General features: G+C 42.6%; 1 protein-coding gene across 3 annotated transcripts; it reads right to left on the bottom strand.

The window, feature by feature from the left end:
- Window positions 1-525: 525 nt before the first annotated feature.
- On the bottom strand, window positions 526-24,369 carry LOC102269904 (kynurenine/alpha-aminoadipate aminotransferase, mitochondrial). Of its 3 annotated transcripts, XM_005892564.3 has the most exons (13): window positions 24,003-24,357; window positions 23,273-23,441; window positions 21,800-21,932; window positions 16,772-16,846; window positions 14,751-14,960; window positions 13,624-13,689; window positions 11,934-12,016; window positions 11,445-11,541; window positions 10,116-10,177; window positions 9,784-9,848; window positions 5,542-5,648; window positions 1,690-1,791; window positions 526-774 (listed from the first exon to the last, which is right to left on the bottom strand). In XM_005892564.3, the coding sequence occupies exons 1-13, from the start codon at window positions 24,067-24,069 to the stop codon at window positions 733-735; spliced, it is 1,278 nt and encodes a 425-aa protein (XP_005892626.2). In that variant the 5' UTR covers window positions 24,070-24,357; the 3' UTR covers window positions 526-732. The 3 variants fall into 3 exon arrangements, with proteins under 3 accessions (XP_005892626.2, XP_070232141.1, XP_070232140.1); XM_070376040.1 differs by lacking the exons at window positions 11,445-11,541; window positions 11,934-12,016 and having other exon boundaries at window positions 24,003-24,369; XM_070376039.1 differs by lacking the exons at window positions 10,116-10,177; window positions 11,445-11,541 and having other exon boundaries at window positions 24,003-24,367.
- Between the last annotated feature and the right edge of the window lie 482 nt (window positions 24,370-24,851).

Genomic DNA, 24,851 nt, shown 5'->3' with positions numbered 1-24,851 from the left:
TCAGAATTAATAGGAACATCTTTAGGTATGTTTAGTTTTAGAATTTCATGTTATAGAGATTTTTATATTATATAATGTCTGTGATACTCTTACTGAAAATTATGCATAATGGTCAAATTCTAACAACTTTTGCAATAAGCTTTCATTGAGTGAGTGCTCAGTCATGTCAGACTCTTTGTGACCCCATGGACTGTAACCAGCAAGGCTCCTCTGTCCATGGGATTTCCCAGTAAGAATACTGGAGTGGGTCACCATTTCCTACTCCAGGGGATCTTCCCAATCCAGGGATTGAACCTGAGTCTCGTGAATTGGTGGGCAGATTCTTTTACTACTGCTCCAGGTGGAAGCTTTCATAACATTTCCTTAAAAAGAGATAAAGTTCACATTATATGCCATTTTAAACTTATTGGCTTATAAATAATTTACTATAAAATGTCAGTTTCAAAGAAGATTTATGGGAAATTATAAAGTGAATACAGAGTTCTTTACAATAAAACCCAGGATAAAATTAACTGTGTGGGTTGAATATTTATCAAAAGGTATGGATGAATTATATTTTGGAGATCTGATGGGTTCAAGGGCACTTTGAAAGCTGTGTAGTTAAATGACTACAGGCATGACATATTTAGTGAAACCCTGTCTGTAAATCTAGCACCAATGATTGTTTCTTCTTGCTGAAATACAGAAATAATTTATCTGAAATCCATGAGTGCTATGAAGAGTTTGATTTCTTCATAAAGATTCTTTTATAAGTTGGGCCAGTCTCTGAAAGGCCTAAAATAGAACAGAGAGAAGAATTAAGAAAATTAGATGCCACTTAGGAAAAGTCTGTCATAACTTAAAAAATTCAAACAAAGAGATCAGACCATGTAAGGTCAGGCTTAAACCTCAGCTCTATCTGAGTCAGACGCCATCATGTCCACTAATATAGGAAGATGGAAGCATATCAGAGTCCCAGGAATTTTTTAAAATTCTTATTCCTTCAAGATCATCTTTTTCTGTCACAACACAAATTGGTTTTTGCGTATACTCCCTCACTTGCATATGCCTTCTGTATAGTTTCAATTGTCCAACTCTATTCACATACAACTTACGAAAAGCATATTTAATGATGTGAGAAGCAAGTAAATCAAGAACACACCCAGAGGCACCCCATCTCCAAGGATAAGTATACACTCTTCTCACAGTTACTGGATCTCAGCGTATGGCTCTTCTGTGAGTTCCCGACACATCAGTCAGTGCCTAGGAACTTGCTTTCTGTTATCTTGGTTGAAGATGGACTTTGTGATTAATCAATTAATTAACTCTAATCATTAATATTATTTTATTTGGCCTTTGCTGAATTTTTCCTTCAGAGATAGAGAGTGATGACTTAATGAATTTATACTTTTGGCTCATGTTAATTCCATGAAGGAGTGAAAGAGTTTCTCTTTGTAACATGTTGATAATCTGCAAACAATGTTGAGTAAGTCTGAAAACTTCATGAAGACAATAAAAATTCAACTGCAACTTGCTCTCATCATTTTTCTAAAGAAGTCTGGCAATTTCTTTGAATGGTAACTTATGACTTTCCAATTATTCTAGCTTTTCAGAAAACAAGGAAGACAACAAATAATGTTGTAACTCACAAAATGAACACAAAAAATAAATTGATATCTAGTGTTTCTCTAAAGAGAATATGGTACTCACCAAGTCCATCTGTTCTGGAGAAGCTGAAGAGAAGGATGCTCTGAAGTACGGGCAAGGAGCTGAACTGTCAGTGTAGAAACCACATCCCGGAAGCATGAATATCTGAGAGAGTTTATGGAAAATGGGTGATATTCCATTAAAGGGACAATAAAAACAGAGGAAAATCTAACCTGAGTAGGGGAAGACTTTTTAAGTTTAAAAGCAACTGAAGAAATCACAAGAGAAAAATCAATTTATATAAAAATTCTGCATGTCTTACAATAAACAAAACTAAAAGCATAGAAACTGGGAAAGTGTATAAATATTTAATGTAACCAGAAAAGTGAAATAAATCCAAACCGCTTTTTAAGGTATCACATTTGGAGGTGACCTTTAAGCTGGGACTTGAGAGATAAGTAGGTGTTGGTCAAGCAAACGTAAGGGAAGAGTCCTTCAAGGAGAAGATACAGAGTATGGAGGCCCCGAGTGGAAAGAAAACTGATCACTCAAAGAGGTGGTAACACTTCATACATAGAGTGATGGAATAAAAATGTCAAGTAATGTGTCCAAATGGTGGGACAGCTGCTCTACTTGGTGACCTCTGTGGCTGACAGCTCGCTGCCCTAGAGCACATGTCCGCTGCTTCCTGGCCATGAAAACACTGTTGCCGGCCTCTTTCTAGATGCCTGTGGCTGAGTGCTCGAATCCCAGCCAGGAGAGGGGACATCTTGGTGCTCCTTCTCAGCCTGGCCCCGAATACCTCCTGTGTGACCCACCATGCCCTCTGCAGTGTGCAGTCATCATGGATCTGTGTGCTGAAAAATGCAGAGCAAGAAGGTGGCATGAACCCAGGTCTCAGACTCATGGCAGGAGCAGAGGAGCCTGCAGACCATGTCTTTGAAAATTGTTCCCGAGTCAGAAACAAAATCCTTGAGATGATTGTCTAGTACAATCATGACATTCAAAGTTTTAAGTAACTGCTTGTTGTTACATGGTGTGAGTGTGGGACCTCTGTGCTGAAGTTAGATGAGGTGGGAATGAAATGATCTGGGGCATTCTGGGGAGAAGGTTTCAAGGCAGAAGATGAGTTTTGTGTCTTGATTAACGTGCTAACTCGCTTCAGTTGTGTCTGACTCTGTGTGAGACTATGGACAGTAGCCCACCAGGCTCCTCTGTCCATGGGATTCTCCAGGCAAGAATACTGGAGTGGATCGTCATGCCCCCTCCAAGGGATCTTCCCCACCCAGGGATCACACCCATGTCTCCTGCAGGTTCTTTACCACTAGTGCCTCCTGGGAAGCATCTAGAATGAAAACCATAATTTCTTTCAATATTGTGGGACTCTTTTGGAATGTGCCAGAAGCAAATTTCTGTAGAGAAGGAGGAAGTGGTAGTAATTTCCTTCCAATATGGTCAAAATCTAGATTAAGAGAGTGGTAATAAAGTTGATGATTATTTAGAAAAGTTAAAGGTACATGCAACAGGGAATAGGGAATAAATGAAGGGGACTGAAAAAACTATGATAAAACATGAAGTCTGTATCCTTAGCTCCTAGCTCAGGGATACACACAAATAGCCATTCATCAAATGTTCCAGATGATTATGGCATTGATAAGAAAGCAAACAAAATGTTATAAAATTGACTTATTATACTAAAATGCACTTCTTTGAGTCAGGTAAGTATTTATTAAGCATTTACTATGTGCTGTCATTAGAATTAAAAAATTCATAAAGCACGAGTCCTGTGCTCAAGTACAACAGTTAGAGAAGGTGAGTGACTTTCCCAGGGGAGTGGATTTGGCCTCAGGTCCAGTCAGCCAGTTCCCAGCTCTGACCTCTAGACTGCCTCATCTCTTATGCTCTAGCATGGGAGTTGGCCAATATCAACAGTCTGTTCTTTTGTACTCATTGCTTCAAGAAAAAAGGTATTCTAGAAACAGATCTGGGTGTTTAGAAAAGAGTGACAAAAACCATAAAGGAATTAATTAATAGAGAAAGGATAATTTATTTGGTAAATTGGAAAGCCAGACAAAAATGTTTAGATTTCCCAGTGTAATCAATGTCTCTGAATGAGAGGGGATGTATATCTAAGTATACTTATGATTTAAGTATAAAAGGAGAGAAAAACCCAGAAGAAATCCTTGCAGGATAATTTTAAGTAAAAAAGCAGGATGTAAATTTTTCTGTGTAATTTTAATCATTTAAAACAATTGCATAGCCATATTAAAAACTTGATTAAAAAATGCACATCACCCACAAGTGCATGAGAAGATGCTCAACATCACTAATCATCAGAGAAATGCAAAGTAAAACCACAATGAGATATCATCTCACACTTCTCAGAATGGCTATAAACAAAAAGAACACAAATAACTAGTGTTGGCAAGGATGTGGAGAAAAGGGAACACTCATGTACTATTGGTGGAAAAGTAAATTGGTGCAGCCACTATGGAAAACAATATTGAGGTTCCTCAAAAAATTAAAAATAGAGCTACCAAATGATCCAGCAATTCCAATCCAATCATATATCTGGAAAAATAGAAAACTCTAATCTGAAAAGATACATGCACCCCAATATTATTTACAATACACAAGATAAAAGAACAACTTAAGTGTTCATCAAACATGAATGAATAAAGATGTGCTACACATATACATCGGAACTCAGCCAGAAGAAAACGAAGTCCTGCCATTTGTGACAACATGAATGGACTTGGAGGGTATTATGCCTAGTGAAATAATTCAGAAGAAGAGAAACACCATGTTATCACTTAAATGCAGATAACAGAAAGAAACAGACCCATACCTATAGAGAACAAACTCGTGGTTACCATTGGGAAGAGAGAAGCAGGGAGGGGCAACACAGAAGCAGAGGAATACGATGTACAAACCACTGTGCATAAAGTAAATAAGATACAGGGATGTATTATACAGCATAGGGAATATGGCCGAGATTTTATAACTTTAAATGAAGTCTAACCTTCAAAAATTTTGAATCAGTATGGTGTACACCTAAAACTAATGTAATATTGTAAATCAACTATACTTTAGAAAATAATTTCATAGCCAAAATACTAGGTATATACAAACTCTTCAAGAAAATATATCACAAATGGTAATAAAATCTGGGTGGTAAAACTATGCACTATTTAAAATTTTTTCATTATGCTTTAATGAAGTATGATGCTACAGTGAATATGCTTTACTTTCTTTTTATTTTATTTTATTTTTGCTTTACTTTCATAGTCAGGAAAAAAAATGTACTTTAAATATTATAATGGCCAATACTTAGCATTTACGATGTTCCAAGCATTAGTTTAAGTGTTTTTTCCGTGTTGATGCCTGTCATCATCATAGCAACTCTAAGAGGGAAAGAGTCCTATTACCTGCATTTTCCAGATGAGACTTGGTGAGGGCACCTCACCCAGCACCACATATCAGGGCAGGGCTGGAGCTGGGGTTCACTCCTAAGGACTGAGGCTCCAGAGACTGTGCTCTTAGCCATTAGGCTAACCAGTAGCTGAGCTGAATGACTGTATTTCCCCTAGTTTAGACCAGAAGACTAGTTCTGTAACCCCAAATCTATCATGATCTCAGGACTTCTCCTAATGCAGAGGCTCTGGTTTCGATCTCTGGTTGGGGAACTAGACTGCACATGCCACAGTGATGTTTTTATGCTGAAACTAAGTAAATAAGTAAATATTAAAAAAACAGCCCCCCCCCCCAATCTATTATGATCTTAATAATAAGATATTGTAACTGATACACAAAATCATCCTTCAGTTGGTGGGCAGTGATAAACATCTCTTGCTGTTTTTGTTAAGATATCACCTTACAGAAAAAGTATAGCTTCCCCCCCACCCCCTGTTTTACCTCTTTCTTAAAGGCTTTTTCTTCAATCAGTTTTCTTACATCATGAATGCCCTTAATTTTAACCCACAGAAACATTCCTGCAGTAGGAACATGCCATTCTGCCAAACCTACAAAGAGAAGAAGAGAAGAAATATTTCCTAAGGCCATTGTTGATGATGTCAACTATATTGCTTAAATGATGTATTGCAGTAACTGTAAACTAGTATTTCAAAAAAGTTCCCTTGGAGATAGCATTTTTTAAAAAAACATAGTTTTATGAGTCCTGAAGAATGAGTGTTACAGTTTTATTTCAAAAAGCAAGGGGAACATTTGAAAGGGAGAGAGGAGACTCATGTATATTTAAGATTTTAGTGGGTCTCAGGGCCATTCAGGAACTCCAATGTCATGCTCGCCTCCCTTCCTTAGAGCTGCCCCTAAGACACTCTTTCAATTTTAGGAGAGGATTCTTCAACTCTTTCTAGAGTCTTCTAGTATTTCAATAAATCCTATCATTTATATAGCTGTTCAGAAGTCCAATAAAGTTCTTTTTTTTTTTAAATCAGAATGTACTAATAATTAAGAAGTATGGGCTTCCCAGGTAGCTCAGTGATAAAGAATCCATCTGCCAATGCAGGAGATGCAAATTCGATTTCTTGGTTTGGGAAGATCCCCTGGAGAAGGAAATAGCAACCCATGCCAGTATTCTGGTCCGGGAAATCATATGTCCAAAGAGTTCAACCAAAGAGTTGAACATGACTTAGCAACTCAGCATGCATGCACAATTAAGAAGTACTTAAAATTCAGGAATTCCAGGTATATTTGTAGGTTTTGTTTCCTTGAATATAAGCATAGAGAAACCAAGAAGGAACAAGAGTTACTTTGATTTTAGTCATTACTCTTTAGGGAAAAAAAAAAAAACATGGATGAGGATTAAAACCTTTTTTTCAGCACAACAGAAGTGATGCAATAGTACTCTTATCAAAAAGATAAGACTTCATAGGGAAGCAGATATGATGGAAACAAGGAATTGATACTTTGTATATACTATTATTCTTGCCAAAGGCATTTTCAGTGGGATAATTAAAGGCATGCAATTCATTTTACTTTCTTTGTCAATAGACAATTAAATCTAAACTATTCTGAAATCAGATTAGTGATAAAAAATATTAGATAAATGAAGTTAATAATTACAAGGCAAATCATCTGTAATGAGAAATCCACCTTAGATTGCATTTAGCTTGTACTATAGTACTATTTTGTATTTACGGAGTCAGGTTAGAAAAGGAATATATTGCTTATGTCACAATTCCTCTTCTATTTGGAGCAAAATTTTGAAAATCTTTCAATACAGATGTTGGCTTTAAGTAGGTTATTGATGGTTGATTGTTAGCTTAATTGATCTTTTTTTCTGAAAACCATAGATCCTTTCCTGAAGCCAGGTATAGACTTCATATATAGAAATATGTAGAGTTGTGTCAGGGTTTGTGCTGTTGTTCAGTCGCTCAGCTGTGTCCAACCCTTTGTGACCCCATAGACTGCAGCAAGCAGGGCTTTCTGTCCTTCACTATCTTTTGGAATTTGCTCAGACTCGTGTCCATTGACTAGATGATGCCATCCAACCATCTCATCCTCTGTCATCCCCTTTTCCTCCTGCCTTCAATCTTTTCCAGCATCAGGGCCTTTTCCACTGAGTCAGTTCTTTGCATCAGGTGGCCAAAGTACTGGAGCTTCAGCTTCAGCATCAGTCCTTCCAATGAATATTCAGGACTGATTTCCTTTAGGATAGACTGGTTGGATCTCCTTGCAGTCCAATGGACTCTCAAGAGTCTTCTCCAACACCACAGTTCAAAAGCATCAATTCTTCAGTGCTCAGATTGCTTTATGGTCCATCACATCCATACATGACTACTGGAAAAACCATTCAGTTCAGTCGATCAGTCGTGTTTGACTCTGCGACCCCATGAATTGCAGCATGCCAGGCCTCCCTGTCCATCACCAACTCCTGGAGTTTACCCAAACTCATGTCCATCGAGTCGGTGATGCCATCCAGCCATCTCATACTCTGTCATCCCCTTCTCCTCCTGCTCCCAATCCCTCCCAGCATCAGGGTCTTTTCCAGTGAGTCAACTCTTTGTGTGAGGTGGCCAAAGTATTGGAGTTTCAGCTTCAGCATCAGTCCTTCCAATGAATATTCAGGACTTACTGATCTCCTTTAGGATGGACTAGTTGGATCTCCTTGCAATCCAAGGGACTCTCAAGAGTCTTCTCCGACACCACAGTTCAAAAGCATCAATTCTTCAGCGCTCAGATTGCTTTATGGTCCATCACATCCATACATGACTACTGGAAAAACCATTCAGTTCAGTCGATCAGTTGTGTTCGACTCTGTGCGACCCCATGAATCGCAGCATGCCAGGCCTCCCTGTCCATCACCAACTTCTGGAGTTTACCCAAACTCATGTCCATCAAGTCGGTGATGCCATCCAGCCATCTCATCCTCTGTCATCCCCTTCTCCTCCTGCTCCCAATCCCTCCCAACATCAGGGTCTTTTCCAGTGAGTCAACTCTTTGTGTGAGGTGGCCAAAGTATTGGAGTTTCAGCTTCAGCATCAGTCCTTCCAATGAATATTCAGGACTGACTGATCTCCTTTAGGATGGACTAGTTGGATCTCCTTGCAATCCAAGGGACTCTCAAGAGTCTTCTCCAACACCACAGTTCAAAAGCATCAATTCTTCGGCGCTCAGCTTTCTTCACAGTCCAACTCTCACATCCATACATAACCACTGAAAAAACCATAGCCTTGACTAGACGGACCTTTGTTGGCAAAGTAATGTCTCTGCTTTTGAATATGCTATCTAGGTTGGTCATAACTTTCCTTCCAAGGAGTAAGCGTCTTTTAATTTCATGGCTGCAATCACCATCTGCTGTGATTTTGAAGCCCAAAAAAATAAAGTCTGACACTGTATCCACTGTTTCCCCATCCATTTGCCATGAAGTGATGGGACCAGATGCCATGATCTTCATTTTCTGAATGTTGAGCTTTAAGCCAACTTTTTCACTCTCCACTTTCACTTTCATCAAGAGGCTTTTTAGTTCCTCTTCACTTTCTGCCATAAGGGTAGTGTCATCTGCATATCTGAGCTTATTGATATTTCTCCCGGCAATCTTGATTCCAGCTTGTGCTTCTTCCAGCCCAGTGTTTCTCATGATGTACTCTGTATAGAAGCTAAATGAGCAGGGTGACAATATACAGCCTTGACGTACTCCTTTTCCTATTTGGAACCAGTCTGTTGTTCCATGTCCAGTTCTAACTGTTGCTTCCTGACCTGCATATAGGTTTCTCAAGAAGCAGGTCAGGTGGTCTGGTATTCCCATCTCTTTCAGAATTTTCCACAGTTTATTGTGATCCACAGTCAAAGGCTTTAGCATAGTCAATAAAGCAGAAATAGATGTTTTTCTGGAACTCTCTTGCTTTTTGATGATCCAGCGGATGTTGGTAATCTGATCTCTGGATCCTCTGCCTTTCTAAAACCAGCTTGAACATATGGAAGTTCTTGGTTCATGTACTGTTGAAGCCTAGCTTGAAGGATTTTGAGCATTACCTTGTTATCAATGTGAAATGAGCAAAATTGTGTGGTAGTTTGAACATCCTGTGGCATTGCCTTTCTTTGGAATTGGAATGAAAACTGGCCTTTTTCAGTCCTGTGGCCACTGCCGAGACTTCCACATTTGTGGCATATTGAGTGCAGCACTTTAACAGCATCATCTTTTAGGATTTGAAATAGCTTGGGTGGAATTCCACCACCAGCACTAGCTTTGTTCATAGTGATTCTTCTTAAGGTCCACCTGACTTCACACTGCAGGATGTCTGGCTCTAGGTTAGTGACCACACCATAGTGGTTATCCAGGTCATTAAGACCTTTTTTGTAAAGTTCTTCTGTGTATTCATACCACCTCTTCTCAATTCTTCTGCTTCTGTTAGGTTCTTACCATTTCTGTCCTTTATTGTGCCCATCTTTGCATGAAATGTTCCTTTGGTATCTCTAAGTTTCTTGACGAGATCTCTAGTCTTTGCCATTCTATTGTTTTCCTTTATTTCTTTGTGCTAATATTACTAAGATTATTTATAGAGTAATATTTTCTTGTCAAGAATACTCCTGGACCCTGTTTCCTTCCCCGGGATTATTAACAATACTCTGTGGTATCCCTCACTCATATAAGGACTGCTGCTCATCCCAGGACAGGATGTGAGTTCCACTCACCATTTAACCACTTGTCTGCTGCTGCCATTAATGCATCCCTCTGCTTCCTGTAGAAATCAATAACCCTAGAAGAAGAAAACAATGAAAAATATGTGTTTGCTATACTGATTGCAGAAACCAAAAGGCTCTGAGGGTCCAGTCTGTAAGAATCTATTTTATATCTTGATGAAGATGTTGAATTCTTGATGAGGGAATAGACCATATTTCTTTGATCTGTCCAGTGGTAAACTTTCTAATTTGTAGTGTTTCCATTATTTTGGAATAATTAGAAAATGAAAATTAATAGGGTGAAGTCCATTTCTATGTAAAGTATGAAACCTCAAATACATTACCTGTCTACGTGACCCAGGAAGCCCTCTTCTCCCCATTGGTATAGAAGCTGTGATACCAGGAGCTAAAAAGCATGAGACAGTAACAAGGTTCACACTCTAAATGTGTTTTTGCCAAAAATGAAAGCAAATCACTCTTGACTATGTGCAAACCATCCTAAAAAAGATGCACCAAGCTGCAACAAGCTTTTTCGAGTCAAGCTTTTTATAACAGTGCTGATTAACAACAGTGACAACAATAACATTAAAAATAACAAATGTTCATCAGGTTCTCACTGTGTGTCAGAAACTGCTGTACCATGTGAATATACTAATATTTCAGATTAGTTGGTCTTTGTAATACCCTTATTAGGCAGGTCATTGTCTCCACTCTACTGAGGCAGAGACTGAAGCATGAGGTGAGCTTTCCTGAGGTCACAGCTCATCACAGAGCCTGGACTCAAGTAAGACTATCCAGTCCCAGATCTACTCAGTAAATGCTGCCCTGGATGGCCTAAGTATAAAACACATACAGTTGATGCATAAAATTATACAATATCTCCAGAGATTTTTTTAATCCAGAATAGATGTTCTAAATGTTGTAAATGGATAGTGAAATTTGGTTGATAACAGATACAGAAAATATGGAAAAAGTCCCCAAGGTGATAAAACATGCAGGCATCTGCACTTTGTGGAACATATAATATCAAACAAATGTCCATTTTACATAAACTACCCTTTTGGGTTTCATAGCTAGCAGTTCTGTCCTTAAGGTTTGATTTTCAAGGTTGCCTTAGGGATGGGTCCAATCATTTCTCAAAGCTTGTGAAGAAATGTATGCAATGTCCAAAAATAATTTCACTGTCTTTTAATTAAAATGCATCCCAGCTGGTCTCTGTAGGGAGCTTAGCGCGTGGGCAGTGAAGGCAGACGCCTGGCCACTGGGAGGTTAGCGCGTGGGCAGTGAAGGCAGACGCCTGGCCACTAGCAGGTCCGGAACCCTTGCTCTCAGACTCCAGGACAATGGAGCGAGCTGTGTGTTACTTCACCAAACCCCTTCCATCCTGTTGAGTCTAACACTGTTTTTATTGGGTTCCTGGGCTAGATGCCAGGACACAAGATGAATGAGATCTCTGACTCTCAAGGGGCTTGGTCTACACTTGAAACAGCATCAGGTCCATTCAAATCTCTTTTGCCTTTTGGAGCAAATACGTGCTGTCTAGCTAGTCCATGTGGAGCTAGAGATGGAGTCGGTGATCTCTCTCATAGTGACACCTTACTCTGTCTATTTGCCAAGATCTATTTCTTTTATGATCTGATTCAAAAAGTTGATATTTCATAAACCATCATTACCTGAGCAAAAGTGCTGGGGTGCATTGTTGAAACTTGTATGTGTAAAACAATTCTCTCAATCAAGGGCTTTGGACCAGTTATAAACCCTATTCTCAACCTGCTCAAAACGAAAAGGCACATTACCAATCATGCATTATCAATTAACACCATGTTACTGATTTCATGACTTAACACCTTCTAGTAAAACTTCTTATTTAAACTTAACTGTACACTTAAAATAGAATGAATATCTGACAAGGTATTTTTAAAGTCTTCTGTACATGACCCAAACTTGACTAGTTCCCTTACAGGTATAGCTTGAAGGTCAAGGATCTTTGACCAGTGGGGATGGATCAGGAGAAAATCTGTTAGTTATAGTAATAATCGAACAGATGTGTTAAGGTGAGTGTGTACAAGCATCTGAAGTGAGAAGAACTGTCTGCACTAAAGATGCTGAGGGGCAGCCCTGTCACCTTTATCTGCAGCCTGAAGGCAGAGCCAGGGCCTTACCCTGAGGACAGGACTTTGGAAAAAGAGTCAGCTCGGATGACGCGCCCATCCTCGTCCATGGAGAGAAATGTCGGTGCCCAGGGCTTGAAATGGAAGATAAATACGATATTTATATCTGTTAGATCTGTATCCCTACTTTGTGCAGAGTGGGGAAACTTCACCTAGGACCTCCTTGTCCCAAGGCTTGAGATCCAGGATGAACAGTTTCCCAGGAAGGATTCCAGGAAAACTAGTTTGGAAAAGACCACAATGAAGAGGGTCATCAGCATGCAGGGCTGTTTAGAAAGGGAATGCTGACCCTTAGAACAACCAGAAACCCTGAAAAAGTATAAATGAAGATGAGCCATGTAGTCAGCGTGCAATGCTGAAACTTCCATGTTTATTTCAAAGTAAATGCCCACAGGGAAGGGGGCCATGGTCGTGTTTACGGTGGGTGGCAGGCAGACATGATAGGCAAATAGATAAAAAGCCAAGAACTGTGTTTCTTTTCAGTAGATTTGTAGTGGGGACTGAATCCGTGTGTCTGTTCTCTGCAGTCCTGAGAGCAATTCTAGTGTTAGATTTTGAGGAACTGGGCTCTGGAGTCTGGGCCATTACTGCTGTCTCCTAGGGAACAGTGCTCGGGGACAGTGGTGCACGTGGACACTGGGGAAGGATCTCCTGCTGCTGCTGCTAAGTCGCTTCAGTCGTGTCCGACTCTGTGCGACCCTATAGACGGCAGCCCACCAGGCTGCCCCATCCCTGGGATTCTCCAGGCAAGAACACTGGAGTGGGTTGCCATTTCCTTCTCCAATGCATGAAAGTCATGTTGATGTGTGGTAGAACCAATACAATATTGTAAAGTAAAAAAAAAAAGTGCAGAGCAGACTATATAATATGCAATGTTTTGTGGAAAAAAGAAAAGGAAATAAAAATACATATTCATGTTTGCTACTAGATGCATAAAGAAACTCCAAAAGAATTAAAAGAAATTAATAAAAATGATTACCTGTTGGAGTACTGATGGGAACTGGGGTGAGTGAGTGCGACATTTTTCCCTGTATATTTTTATATATGATTTGCTTCTTGTACCATATGAATGTACTGTCATTAAAACTGAATAAAATACAAAATATAAATGAAAAAAAACAGGAAAGTGAAGTCGCTCAGTCGTGTCTGACTCTTCGCGACCCCATGGACTGCAGCCCACCAGGCTCCTCCGTCCATGGGACTTTCCAACTGGAGTGGGTGCCATCGCCTTCGGTCCTTTATTGTGCAGGTGCGTCCCGTCCCTACGCGACAGGGATGGCAGGCAGGGAGCATGATGCTAGGAGCGCCCTCCTCTGCTCACAGCACATCACTGATGAGCACAGCCCTCCACCTTCTCTCGGAACACAGCTCCCAAGTCCTCCAGCACATCAGCCTCCCCTGAGAGACTGAGGCTAACACCCCAGGAGACACCCACTCCACATCCCTGGTACCATGTCTATGGAACTACGATCAGGATGTGGAGTCAAGACGACCCTCACCTTGACTCACATGTTCCTTCATGTGCCTGACACAGAGCCAGCCACTATTCTAAAAGTAGGGAAATTCTGGAATAAGCAGTTAACACCACAGAAGAAAATATTCAGCAGCCAGGCTAATATTCAATCAGGTGCATTAACAACACCTCATCTTCTAACTGGGCTGAGTTGACACCATCGCTTACCTTGTTGAACTGCATAAAATAGTAAGGATCATCTTCTATGATGAGGAAGTCATATTTTCTTGCGAGCTAAAACACATTAAATAAAGTAAGAGTAAAGTTAAATTAAGAGCTGTGTAAGATGAAAATCACTTGAAATCATTCATAGTTCTTTGTACTCATTCAATCACTCATTCATTCATCCCAGCAGCTGCTGAGTGCCCACTGTCCTAGGAGGAGGAACCAGCCCTAAACGTTCTGTCCTCACAGAACTTTCATTCTGGTGGTAAAGACAGAACCTGAGCTCCTAGATAGTGACCAGAGAAGGATTAGGTGGGAGGTTCTGAGGGCCCGGCAGATGGTTGAGGAGGCTGATGTTTGAGAGAGCGAGACAGGGAAGCTGCAGGAGAGCCCAGGCTGACCGGAAGGATCAGTTGTGCAGATGCTGGGGGAGATGTTTAGAAGGAGAGCAGGGAGCAATGGCCCTGGAGGCAGAAAATACTTGGCATGTTCTAGGGACAGAAGTTTCTAGAAGGCATGGCTGTTTAAGGGACAGAGGGAAGGATGTGAGAGCCCCCAGTTTGGGAGCAGAGGCCCAGGTCTCATCAGTGTGTGGAAGTGAAGGACTTTTATCTTTATTTTCCGTGTGTGGTTGGGAAGCGGCTGGAGGAGGGGCTGTCGGTCCACACTTGAATAGGAAGGGTTTCAGTGACTGGTGGTGGGGCCGGCGCTGGGGGACGGGGCGTGTGTGTGGGGAGGAGCTTCACGAATGAGTCCCAGGGTCAGGGCAGGAGGGTGGCTGAGGAGATGGTGGGTTTGGGTAAGTGGTTGTTGGGGGCCATGGGATGGATTGGAGGTGGGAGATGAGGGGCAGACAAAAAAGGGAGTAAGAGGTGAATGTAACATCACACCAAGAAAAGCATCTCTTTCAATGAAAATATCAATTAAAGGGAAAGGAATATATCATAGTCAACCAGATTGTAGTAATTTCTTGTGTTTAAATTTGTGGCGACCCTGGCATAGATGGCTTCTTTTTATTAAAAATCATCTTCCTTGAGAGGAAGAGGCTAACCAGAGAAAGAATTTGGGAGCACTCTTCTAAAGAGTCAGAAGGAATCAAGCACACAAGTACGTAACACCTTTGAAAATACCTCATAGATTTCCCTTTTGCGCTCAGCTGTTAATGAGTTCCCAGAGGGGTTGTTGCCATTTGGGACAGTGTAAAGAAATTTGGGGCTGTTTTTCTTGGGGTTCTTTGAATCTTCTGGTTTCCATTTGGAAAGTATTTCTCTGAGGGAGTCTGGAATAATCCCGTGCTCATCACTGGAAACATTAATCATGTTGCAGCCCAGGGGTTGCAGCTGTCAAATACAGAGAGAAAAGCAAGTCTGAGATTGAGACATGACTATAAAATATCAGTGCCAAGGGTTCTTACACTAAGGAGAATGTTACCATTTACACCCTTAAACGCAAACCTGCCCTCAGCTCTATGCCCACGCTGCATCATCTTCACAATTATGATTAGAACTGGTTCATAAAATAGGTGTTTATTAGGGAGTGATTTTGAGAAAGGAAATCAATCTTAGAAAGCACCTGTGATGCTAATACATAAAAATTTATAAGCAGAGGTGATACTCAAAATATTGGACAAGTGGTGTAGCATGGGAGCACAGACACAGAGCAGGGTGGAATGGGGTCCTGGAGACTCCCCGCCAATCAGCATTAGCTCTGCACTGTGGGGGTTCAGGGTGGTTGCAGGAGATGGGTCAGGGGGTCCAGGGTGGTGCTGGGGCACCAAGGAGCATCCAGGCCTTGGCTCCTCAAGAAGTGTGCAAGTATTTCTATATTGTACTGATTGCAGAGGCTGTAGTTGATAATAGTGGCCTTGTTCATGAACACAGTTTTATAGAAGTCTTGCACGTGGATCTTCAGCCTATTCCCTCAGAGCCTGGCACAGATCTCTGTTTGGGCATGTGACAGTGTGGTGCATCCAGCTATTTACATAGATGCAAGTTTTATATGTATATTTGAGGAAAGTGATTAATAATTAGCCTCCAATCATGAAGAAAAGGGAATTATTTTTAGTTTTTAAAGTTGTGGTAAAATGTGTATTCCTAAAAACTGTGCCATTCTAAAGTGTGTGATTCAGTGGCAATAACTGTGTTCGCGACATGTGCGTCTCGTGACACTATCAAGTCCAGAATCATTTCATCACTCCACACAGAAACCCTGGACCCAGTAAGCAACCACTCCCCGTTTCCCCTTCCCCAGTCCTTGGTCACCTCCAATCAACTTCTGGTCTCTATGAATTTGCTTGTTTTATATATTTTGTATAAGCGGAATCATACAATATTTGTTCCTTTGTGTCTGGCTGCTTTCTCTGAGCGCCTGCAGTGATGGGCCTGCCTTATTCCTCAGAGAGTGGGTAAATCTGATGGTTAGAAAGTTGTTACATGGAGTTGAAATTGCTTCCCTGTAGTTTCCACACTTTGGTTCCAGTTCTGTCAACCTAAGGACATACACAGACAAATCTAACTCCTCTGTGACATGGCTAACTTTTATGTAGTTGGGGACAATCCTCATGTCCCCGTGGATCTCCTCTTTCTGCGGGAAAGAGCATGGTTCCTAAAAGCATTCAACGTATGGTCTCATTTCCAGTTCTTTGTGACTGTGGTTGCTTCTCTGACTGTGTTCACATCAGTCCCAGAGTACTGTGCCCCAGACAGTGCTGAGTTCTGAGCAGGGCCCAGCAGAGCAGGTGATCTGCCTCCTTATTCTGGGTCTAGAGTCTTCTAATAAACACTAGATATGAAAGTCCTGGTCATACTGATAGGTTTATTTATATTACATTGACATATGATTTGTCTTAGACATGTGGTAATATAGACAGTAATGAAAAATGTCTGTGTAAATTAAGAGGCATTTCAAGTGAAATATTAAGAACACTGGACAGGATTTTGCACAACTGAATTTTAGCACCTCCACACTTAGATTTTGTAAAACGTAATGTATATATCAGAAGTTATGGTTAGCATATTTTGCTTCTATTAAAACTTCTCCTCTTCACAAAGATGCTATTGTATTTTTCAGTGGGCAGATAATTCTAAAGGTGCAGTGCTTTCTCCTTATTTACTATAAAAAAGAGTTGCCTTTTGTAAGAATGTGTACTCACAGCATGAATTGTTCCTGAATAAATAGGTTCATTTACAAGGATATTATCTCCAGGATTAACGATCATTTCAAATACCTAATAAGAGAGGCAAAGGTTAGCTTGGAGAGTATGATTTCTAGTCATAGAACCCCCCACAACTTTATTTTGAGCTCACTAGGGTTCCAGAGTAGGAGTTGGCAAGTTTCCCATAAACGCCAGATGGGGCGCGTTCTGTGGGCCCTGGCATCTGTGTTGCCACCACTCAGCTCCGCCTCTGTGGTGACAGCACAGCCACAGACAGCATGTAGGCTGAGTTCCACTAAAGCTCTACTTGCAGGATCAGACATGGGATGATTCTCTTTGGCTCTCAAGCCATAGTTTGGCAACCTCTCTTCTACACTGAAAAATAACAGAACTGATTTGGATCCTAAACACATTTACGCCTTCTTTGAAAAAAGTTTGTCTCTGTTATAAGCCAGGCCTGTGTAATGTATGGAGAGAAAGTGAAGATTGTATGGGATGGTTTTACCCTCATGAAGGTGCTAGAGCACTGAGCTAGACACCACTCAGATAAATATGCATGTAAAATCAGTGATAAGCACTGCTGTGTAGATGCCAGTGTTCTAGTGCTCGTTGTAGGAGGACTTGGGCACTTGGCAGACTTGGGGTACTCAGGGAAGGCTTCTTTGAGGAAGTGAAGAGTTGGGGAAGAGGTGACGATAGGTACACATCTGAGAAACTGAAAGAATCCTGTGGCTTGGAGGTGGAGTGTGAAGAGGAGAGTGGAGGGAGGTCAGAAGGAAGTGGGCAGAGAGCATCCCATGGAGGCCTTTCGACAAGTGAGCCAGGGAGAGTTTTAAGTAGAGGGCGGGACCCAGGAGTCATGAGATCAGACAGGCATTTGAGAAGGTCATTCTGGCTTCAAGATCAAAGTATCAGAGAGGAGTGAGAATACAGGTGGAGTCTGGGAAGATTTTAGGCTCATTTGGGAGGTTTTTGCTGCAGTCCCAGGGAAAGGCAAGGGTGGTCTGGATGGGGTGGTGGTGGTGGAGCTGAAGAGAGCTGAGGGGCGTTGAGGAAACCAGTAGCAAGGGACACAAGTGTGGGCTGAGGGGAAGCAGAGAAGGAGGGGTAAGGAGGGGCCTCTAGATTCCTGGCTGTACAGCAAGGAGGTGATGGGAGGGGTGTCATTCACTGGAAAACACCCCCAATGTTGTCTGTTCTGAGGGAGAAGCAGCTGAGTGTGTTTTGGCGTGAGGTGCCCCTGAGACAGCCTGGGGTGAGGTCACTGGGGGCGGTGGACACGTGGATGTGGAGGGCGCCTGGCGATGGAGGCGTGGGCAGGGGCACCTGGCGTGATGCCCAGGGGAGGTGTGTGTGGGAAGGGAAGAGGTCCGAGGCCCAGTCTTGCGGGGCTCCTGTGGACCATGGACACTGCAGGGTGGGCAGGGCAAGGACGGGGGAGTTTCCAGAAAGGACTGTTTCAGCAAGGGCTCAGGAGATGTGGAGGTCAAGGGAGACCAGGCCTGCAAATCAGAGCAGATCTTGAGGACCCTGTGATGCCTCAGGACATCAGCAGAGCCAGACAGAGATTTTCCCTGCCTGAATCAGAGGGGTCCGTTCCAACGAATCTTACACAAGGCACAGAACCATCCTTGCCTACCCTGTGATGTTTCATCAGCCCCAGGTCAAGCCTCTCCTCGATGTCATTGAACAACCTAGAGCTCTTGACAAGCATCACGGCCAGTATCCACTGAGACAGAAGATCTGACTTTTCTTCCCCAATTTGGCCTAGGATATTCCATTTACTATTCCTCATGAGCTTTAGGCATTTTATGACAAAAACAGGCCTCCTCTGACAAGTTAGTTGATTTACATTTTACACGACCTCCTGCTACTGCTGCTGCTAAGTTGCTTCAGTTGGGTCCGACTCTGTGCGACCCCAGAGACGGCAGCCCACCAGGCTCCCCCGTCCCTGGGATTCTCCAGGCAAGAACACTGGAGTGGGTTGCCATTTCCTTCTCCAATGAGTGAAAGTGAAAAGTGAAAGGGAAGTTGCTCAGTCGTGTCCGACTCTTAGTGACCCCATGGACTGCAGCCTACCAGGCTCCTCCATCCATGGGATTTTCCAGGCAAGAGTACTGGAGTGGGGTGCCATTGCCTTCTCCAACAGGACCTCCTAGGACCAAGCAAATCCATGTATAATTCATGGATCAGATGAAAACTTCATGACCAACATTTCCTGTGTTGGTAAGGGGACATGACAAAGTCCAATATCCTAAATGAGGAGTGAGTGCTGTTTATTATCTGAGACTTGTGCACCTAAAATAATATTTATTCTGGAGGGCAAAGTGGAAGAAATGTGAAACCATATTCCCAGGAGGCCTCTGTAACCACATGTCTGTGAGCCAGTGAGTTACTGATGTTTTTGGGCACGTGTGCTGTGTTCCTCTTCGATAGGACTAATGTTGAGATGGACAAAGAAGAAACTTTCCAGAGCATCTTTTGTAGGGGAAAAAAAAGGCTCATGGTGTACCTTTCTAGGAAAGGTATTTCACTGAAAAGAACTTCTTTCCTACTGGTCTGGGGCATCACAAATATTTCTCTTCAAAAAAAAAGCACCTCAAACAAAACACTCTCCGACATAAATCACAGCAGGATCCTCTATGACTCACCTCCCAGAATATTGGAAATAAAAGCAAAAATAAACAAATGGGATCTAATTAAAATTAAAAGTTTCTGCACAACAAAGGAAACTATAAGCAAGGTGAAAAGACAGCCTTCAGAATGGGAGAAAATAATAGCAAATGAAGCAACTGACAAACAACTAATCTCAAAAATATACAAGCAACTCCTACAGCTCAATTCCAGAAAAATAAACGACCCAATCAAAAAATGGGCCAAAGAACTAAATAGACATTTCTCCAAAGAAGACATACAGATGGCTAACAAACACATGAAAAGATGCTCAACATCACTCATTATCAGAGAAATGCAAATCAAAACCACAATGAGGTACCATTTCATGCCAGTCAGAATGGCTGTGATCCAAAATTCTACAAGCAATAAATGCTGGAGAGGATGTGGAGAAAAGGGAACCCTCTTACACTGTTGGTGGGAATGCAAACTAGTACAGCCACTATGGAGAACAGTGTGGAGATTCCTTAAAAAACTGGAAATAGAACTGCCTTATGATCCAGCAATCCCACTGCTGGGCATACACACCGAGGAAACCAGAATTGAAAGAGACACATGTACCCCAATGTTCATCACAGCACTGTTTATAATAGCCAGGACATGGAAGCAACCTAGATGTCTATCAGCAGATGAATGGATAAGAAAGCTGTGGTACGTATACACAATGGAGTATTACTCGGCCATTAAAAAGAATACATTTGAATCAGTCCTAATGAGGTGGATGAAACTGTAGCCTATTATACAGAGTGAAGTAAGCCAGAAAGAAAAACACCAATACAGTATACTAACGCATATATATGGAATTTAGAAAGATGGTAATGACAACCCTGTATGTGATACAGCAAAAGAGACACAGATGTATAGAACAGTCTTTTGGACTCTGTGGGAGAGGGAGAGGGTGGGATGATTTGGGAGAATGGCATTGAAACATGTATAATATCATATAAGAAAGGAATTGCCAGTCCAGGTTTGATGCACGATACTGGATGCTTGGGGCTGGTGCACTGGGATGACCCAGAGGGATGGTATGGGGAGGGAGGAGGGAGGGGGGTTCAGGATGGGGAGCACATGTACACCCGTGGCAGATGCATGTTGATGTATGGCAAAACCAATACATAAAGTAAAAAATAAATAAATAAAAAGAAAAAAAAAGAAATAAATATGAGAACTAATAAACTATATTATGTTCTAAAAAAAAAAAAGAAATGTTAAACCATATTCCCAGGAGGCCTCTGTAACTGCATGGCTGTGAGCCAGTGAGTTACTGATGTTTTTGGGCACGTGTGCTGTGTTCCTCTTCTATAGGACTAATGTTGAGATGGACAAAGAAGGAACTTTCCAGAGCATCTTTTGTAGGGGGAAAAAAAGGCTCATGGTGTACCTTTCTAGGAAAGGTATTTCACTGAAAAGAACTTTTTTCCTACTGGTCTGGGGCATCACAAATATTTCTCTTCCAAAAAAAAAAAAAAAAAAACCAACTCAAACAGCAGCTTATCCTTGTCTTTGTCCTAATTAAGTCATAAAACAGGGAGGAAGTTTTAAAGTGTTATTGCTTCAATACATTATTCTGGAATAATAATTGAATTAAAATTCATTAAAAGTAACCAGATTATAGGTTTCCTCTTATACATAAGAGGAACAAGAAAACTACTCTGGTTTAATATAAACAAGAGTCATACTTTAAGCTAGATGTGCAGACGAATACAGAATCTCCTTATCCAGGACTACTTATTCAAGAAAAAGAAAAGAAAAAGATATATGAAACTGAGAACTATATATGCAGTCTCTTTATCAGGGGAACCCCCAGTGGTGGTTACCTCGGTGGACTTCCTGGAATCCAGGAGAGAGGCAGAGAGAGAGACAGACAAACAGAGAGAGACAGAGAGAGATGACGCTAATGCAGAGGAGAGGTCAGCCACAGCCCAGACGTACCCCTGGATCTGGAGAAGCACAGCCAAGAGGGAGATGGGGCACAAGAGGCAACTGGTACAGATGATGGCAGCAGCACACAAAGGGATGAGGCCTCAGCTCAGGAGGGTCAGGACGCACCCTCAAGGAATTAAAAAGTCGTACAGACATAACCACGGCCTAACTCAATGTGGCCTGAATCTCTGAGCCACATGAAACTGATCCGTGCTCACTAAGCTGCAGGGAATCTTGTCCGAAGGACTCAGAGCTCTGGGCTCTCTGTTTAAGAGAAATCAGGTTGGTGCATGTCTTCAAGTTCTACTTATGATTCTAGTGAAGACCTGGTGTCTCACAAAACATGCTGCTCTGTGGTTAAGGGAGAGATGGCTGTATGGGTGCACATGTTAGATTCTTGCCATGGGTGCCCTTCCCCTCCAGTCTTACCTTACAGAGACCTTCTTGGCTGCCACATGTGACACATATGTCCATCTGTCCTTGGGTGGGTGCATAATGGATGGTGGGCGGATTATGCAATTTTACTTGTAACTGTTTTAGCCAGGATAACAGCTCTGGGATTCTAAAGCATAAATACATTTAAAAATTGACAGTAGTGAAAATCAGAATGGTAGTAGACAGCAACTAAATGGTGACTTCATACCAGGCACTTTATATATTCAATTTAAAAATCTTTGAATGCCTTTCACTGATATTACTATCTTTACTTAAAATACAGGGCAACAATCTTACAGAGTAAGAAATTAACATAAATTAATCAGCTGGTTGTTAAATTAGTTGAGACTTGAATCTAAAGCTTTCTTATTCCAAAAGCTATAGTTTTTCTTTCCGTTAGAGCATTCACTGTTACTGACTTTTTGTTTTCCTTTGGGAGAGTTTGTAGGATACCTGAAGTTCAGGTTCACTCAGTTCTTTGTATCATGGAAAGAAAAGCCTCTCTGTGTTAGCTGCTCAGTCATGTCCTACTCTTTCTAACACCATGAACTGTAGCTTGCCAGGCTTCTCTGTCCACGGGATTATGCTTGCAAGAATACAGGAGTGCGTTGTCATTTTTTTCTGTAGGAGATCTTCCCAACCCCAGGATCGAACCCGCATCTCTTATATCTCCTGCATTGGCAGGCGTGTTCTTGGCATACATTATATACAATTGTTACGTACCTAACATGAATTATTCTTCCATCACAAAGCAATGGACTAATAAAATATAATTAATAGACACTCTGTAAGTTACCCTTCATCAGTGGAAAAAGACCAGCTAAGGAAACCCTTAGAATATTTGTTCCATTTGCCTTTATGAAATTAAATACATCTGAACTGTAGGCAACACATTTCCATAGCTGCCTGGTTAGCATGGAAACATAATCATTAAAACTTTTTCTCAGGACCTAAAATGCCTGCTTCCTGTGTCATCCTCTCCTCCTTTCTCCTATCCTGGTTTATTTACCTATCTATTTTCACTTTGTATTTTTTCCAGTCTGAGCACAAATCGTACCTACTTCCAAAATCTTCTCCCTCTCCTAGTCATATAAGGTTGAGAATCAGTCATTAGGGATCTTAAGCAGTCAGAAACATTGCTGCTCTTAATTACTCTGAAAACTCTTCCCCAAACCTTCCTAAATGCTGATATCCAGTTTAAAAAGACACAAGATGCTTTATCAGCTGGCTGTAGAATATTGCTCATGAAAATGAACCAACTAAGTTAAATTATCTACTGATCAGATTGAGGGCAGGAGGAGAGGGGGCGGCAGAGCATAAGATGGTTGGATAGCATCACTGACTCAGTGGACATGAGTCTGAGCAAACTCTGGGAGACACTGAAGGACAGGGAAGGCTGGCGAACTACGGTCCATGGGGTCATAGAGTCGACACAAGTTAGCGGCTGAACTACTGATCAATCAGTACCCAGCACTCTGAGAATACTGCAGTGCTCTCTTCATCATCTGTTCATTAAATTGGATGCGTTTTCCGTTTTCTATGGTGATGACCGCAGTCTTGAAAGGGAACGTGTTGGGGTTTGGTGCCCCAGTTGCCAAGGAGATGACAGATTTCGGTGCCTTGCTCAATATTTCAGCTACAACAAATATGGAAGAGAAGAAGAAACACTTTCAGTGAAGACTTTCATGAACAGAGATGGTCAGTATGTTGCATTAGAGTCAATAAAACTTTACAGTGTAACGATGTCTAGTGATAGAATGCTAGTCTGAAAGAAACATAAGATGACTTTGTAGGGACCTCACTAGTGGAGGAACTGAGGAATCAACACGTGCCACTGAGAAGGCGGACTGATCGCCCAAAGCAGAGGCCACAGTGACAGAAAACCCTCCTCCACTCGGCCCCTCCCTGCCTGCCAGGCTCCCTGCAGCCCCTTCTGTCCTGTGTACCCGCCCTCCCCGCTCTGCGCGCGCCTGCAGGCTGTGCTGAACCCTGACTCCTGTGCCAGAAGAGCCCCCTGAACTCTAACCATGACCGTGACCTGGCCTCTCTCTGTTGCTGATTTACTGCCCTTGTGCCTATTTCGGCCCGATTTCTGTGCTAAGTCTGCGTAAAGCCAGTTCACCCAGGCTGGAGCCGCTTTGAGGGCACCCCCACCCCCACTTCCAGCCCATGGGAGAGGGGCACAGCTCGGACTCACTCATGACTCGGATGGTAGAAGGCTTTCTGGCCGCGCTCGTGGCGGTAATGAACCGAGCGTAATTCATTCTCCTTCTCCGATTGGAGGTTTTTCTCAGTCCGGCCTAACCCTTGCCTGAGAAAGGCACCTCCTCTGGGTATCGGTTTCTGGCGTGCAGGGCCAGAGTCCCGGCTGCAGGCTGCGCTCGGGCCTGGTTAGGATTCGGCCGGCGGGTGGCAGGCCTGGCAAAGTCCACTCACAGGCTCACGACGCGTGCCCCCTCCCTCCCTGCGTGACGCGGTCTAGAGCCAATGGCCACCACTCCCAGTCGGTTTCTCGCCCCGAGACCACGCCTCCACCCCCGTAGTGGCTGCGTGCCGCGCCTCGGGTCTGGTTTCCGCCTCCAACCTGTGAGGAGTCCCGGCGTCCGGGCGGCAGCAGGTCAACCCCACCCCTGGCCGCGCCTCTAGACGGGTCCTCGCCTCCAGCCCCTTGGCCTCAGAGAACACGCCTCCATTCCGGCCCCGCCCTGATGGCCCGCCCCTCCAATCCGAGGCCCGGCCACACCCTCTAGCTTGGTCCTGCGTCTTGCGGGGCCAGGCAGTATCGGGACCTGGCACCCCGCATTAGCAGCTTGAACCGGGACCTGGAGTCTCTGCAGGAGACTGGACCTGGAGCGGCCAGGACTTCCTGGAGACTGGACCTGGAGCGGCCGGTTGGCCGGGAGCAGGATAGCCGGGGCGATAAAATGGAGATGTTGATGTGACTAGAGAGATTCAGGATTTCCTCCTCACATTTAATTAGTGTGATTCCCTTAGATACTTAATACAAACTTAAACATCTTCCCTTTGTCAGTAGGAACCTGTTTGG

The sequence above is a fragment of the Bos mutus genome, chromosome 8, assembly GCF_027580195.1.
Source record: "Bos mutus isolate GX-2022 chromosome 8, NWIPB_WYAK_1.1, whole genome shotgun sequence".
Classification (NCBI taxonomy): Eukaryota; Metazoa; Chordata; class Mammalia; order Artiodactyla; family Bovidae; genus Bos; species Bos mutus.
The sequence above is the reverse complement of the archived record's forward strand: the minus strand, read 5'-3'. Positions and strand labels throughout refer to the sequence as shown.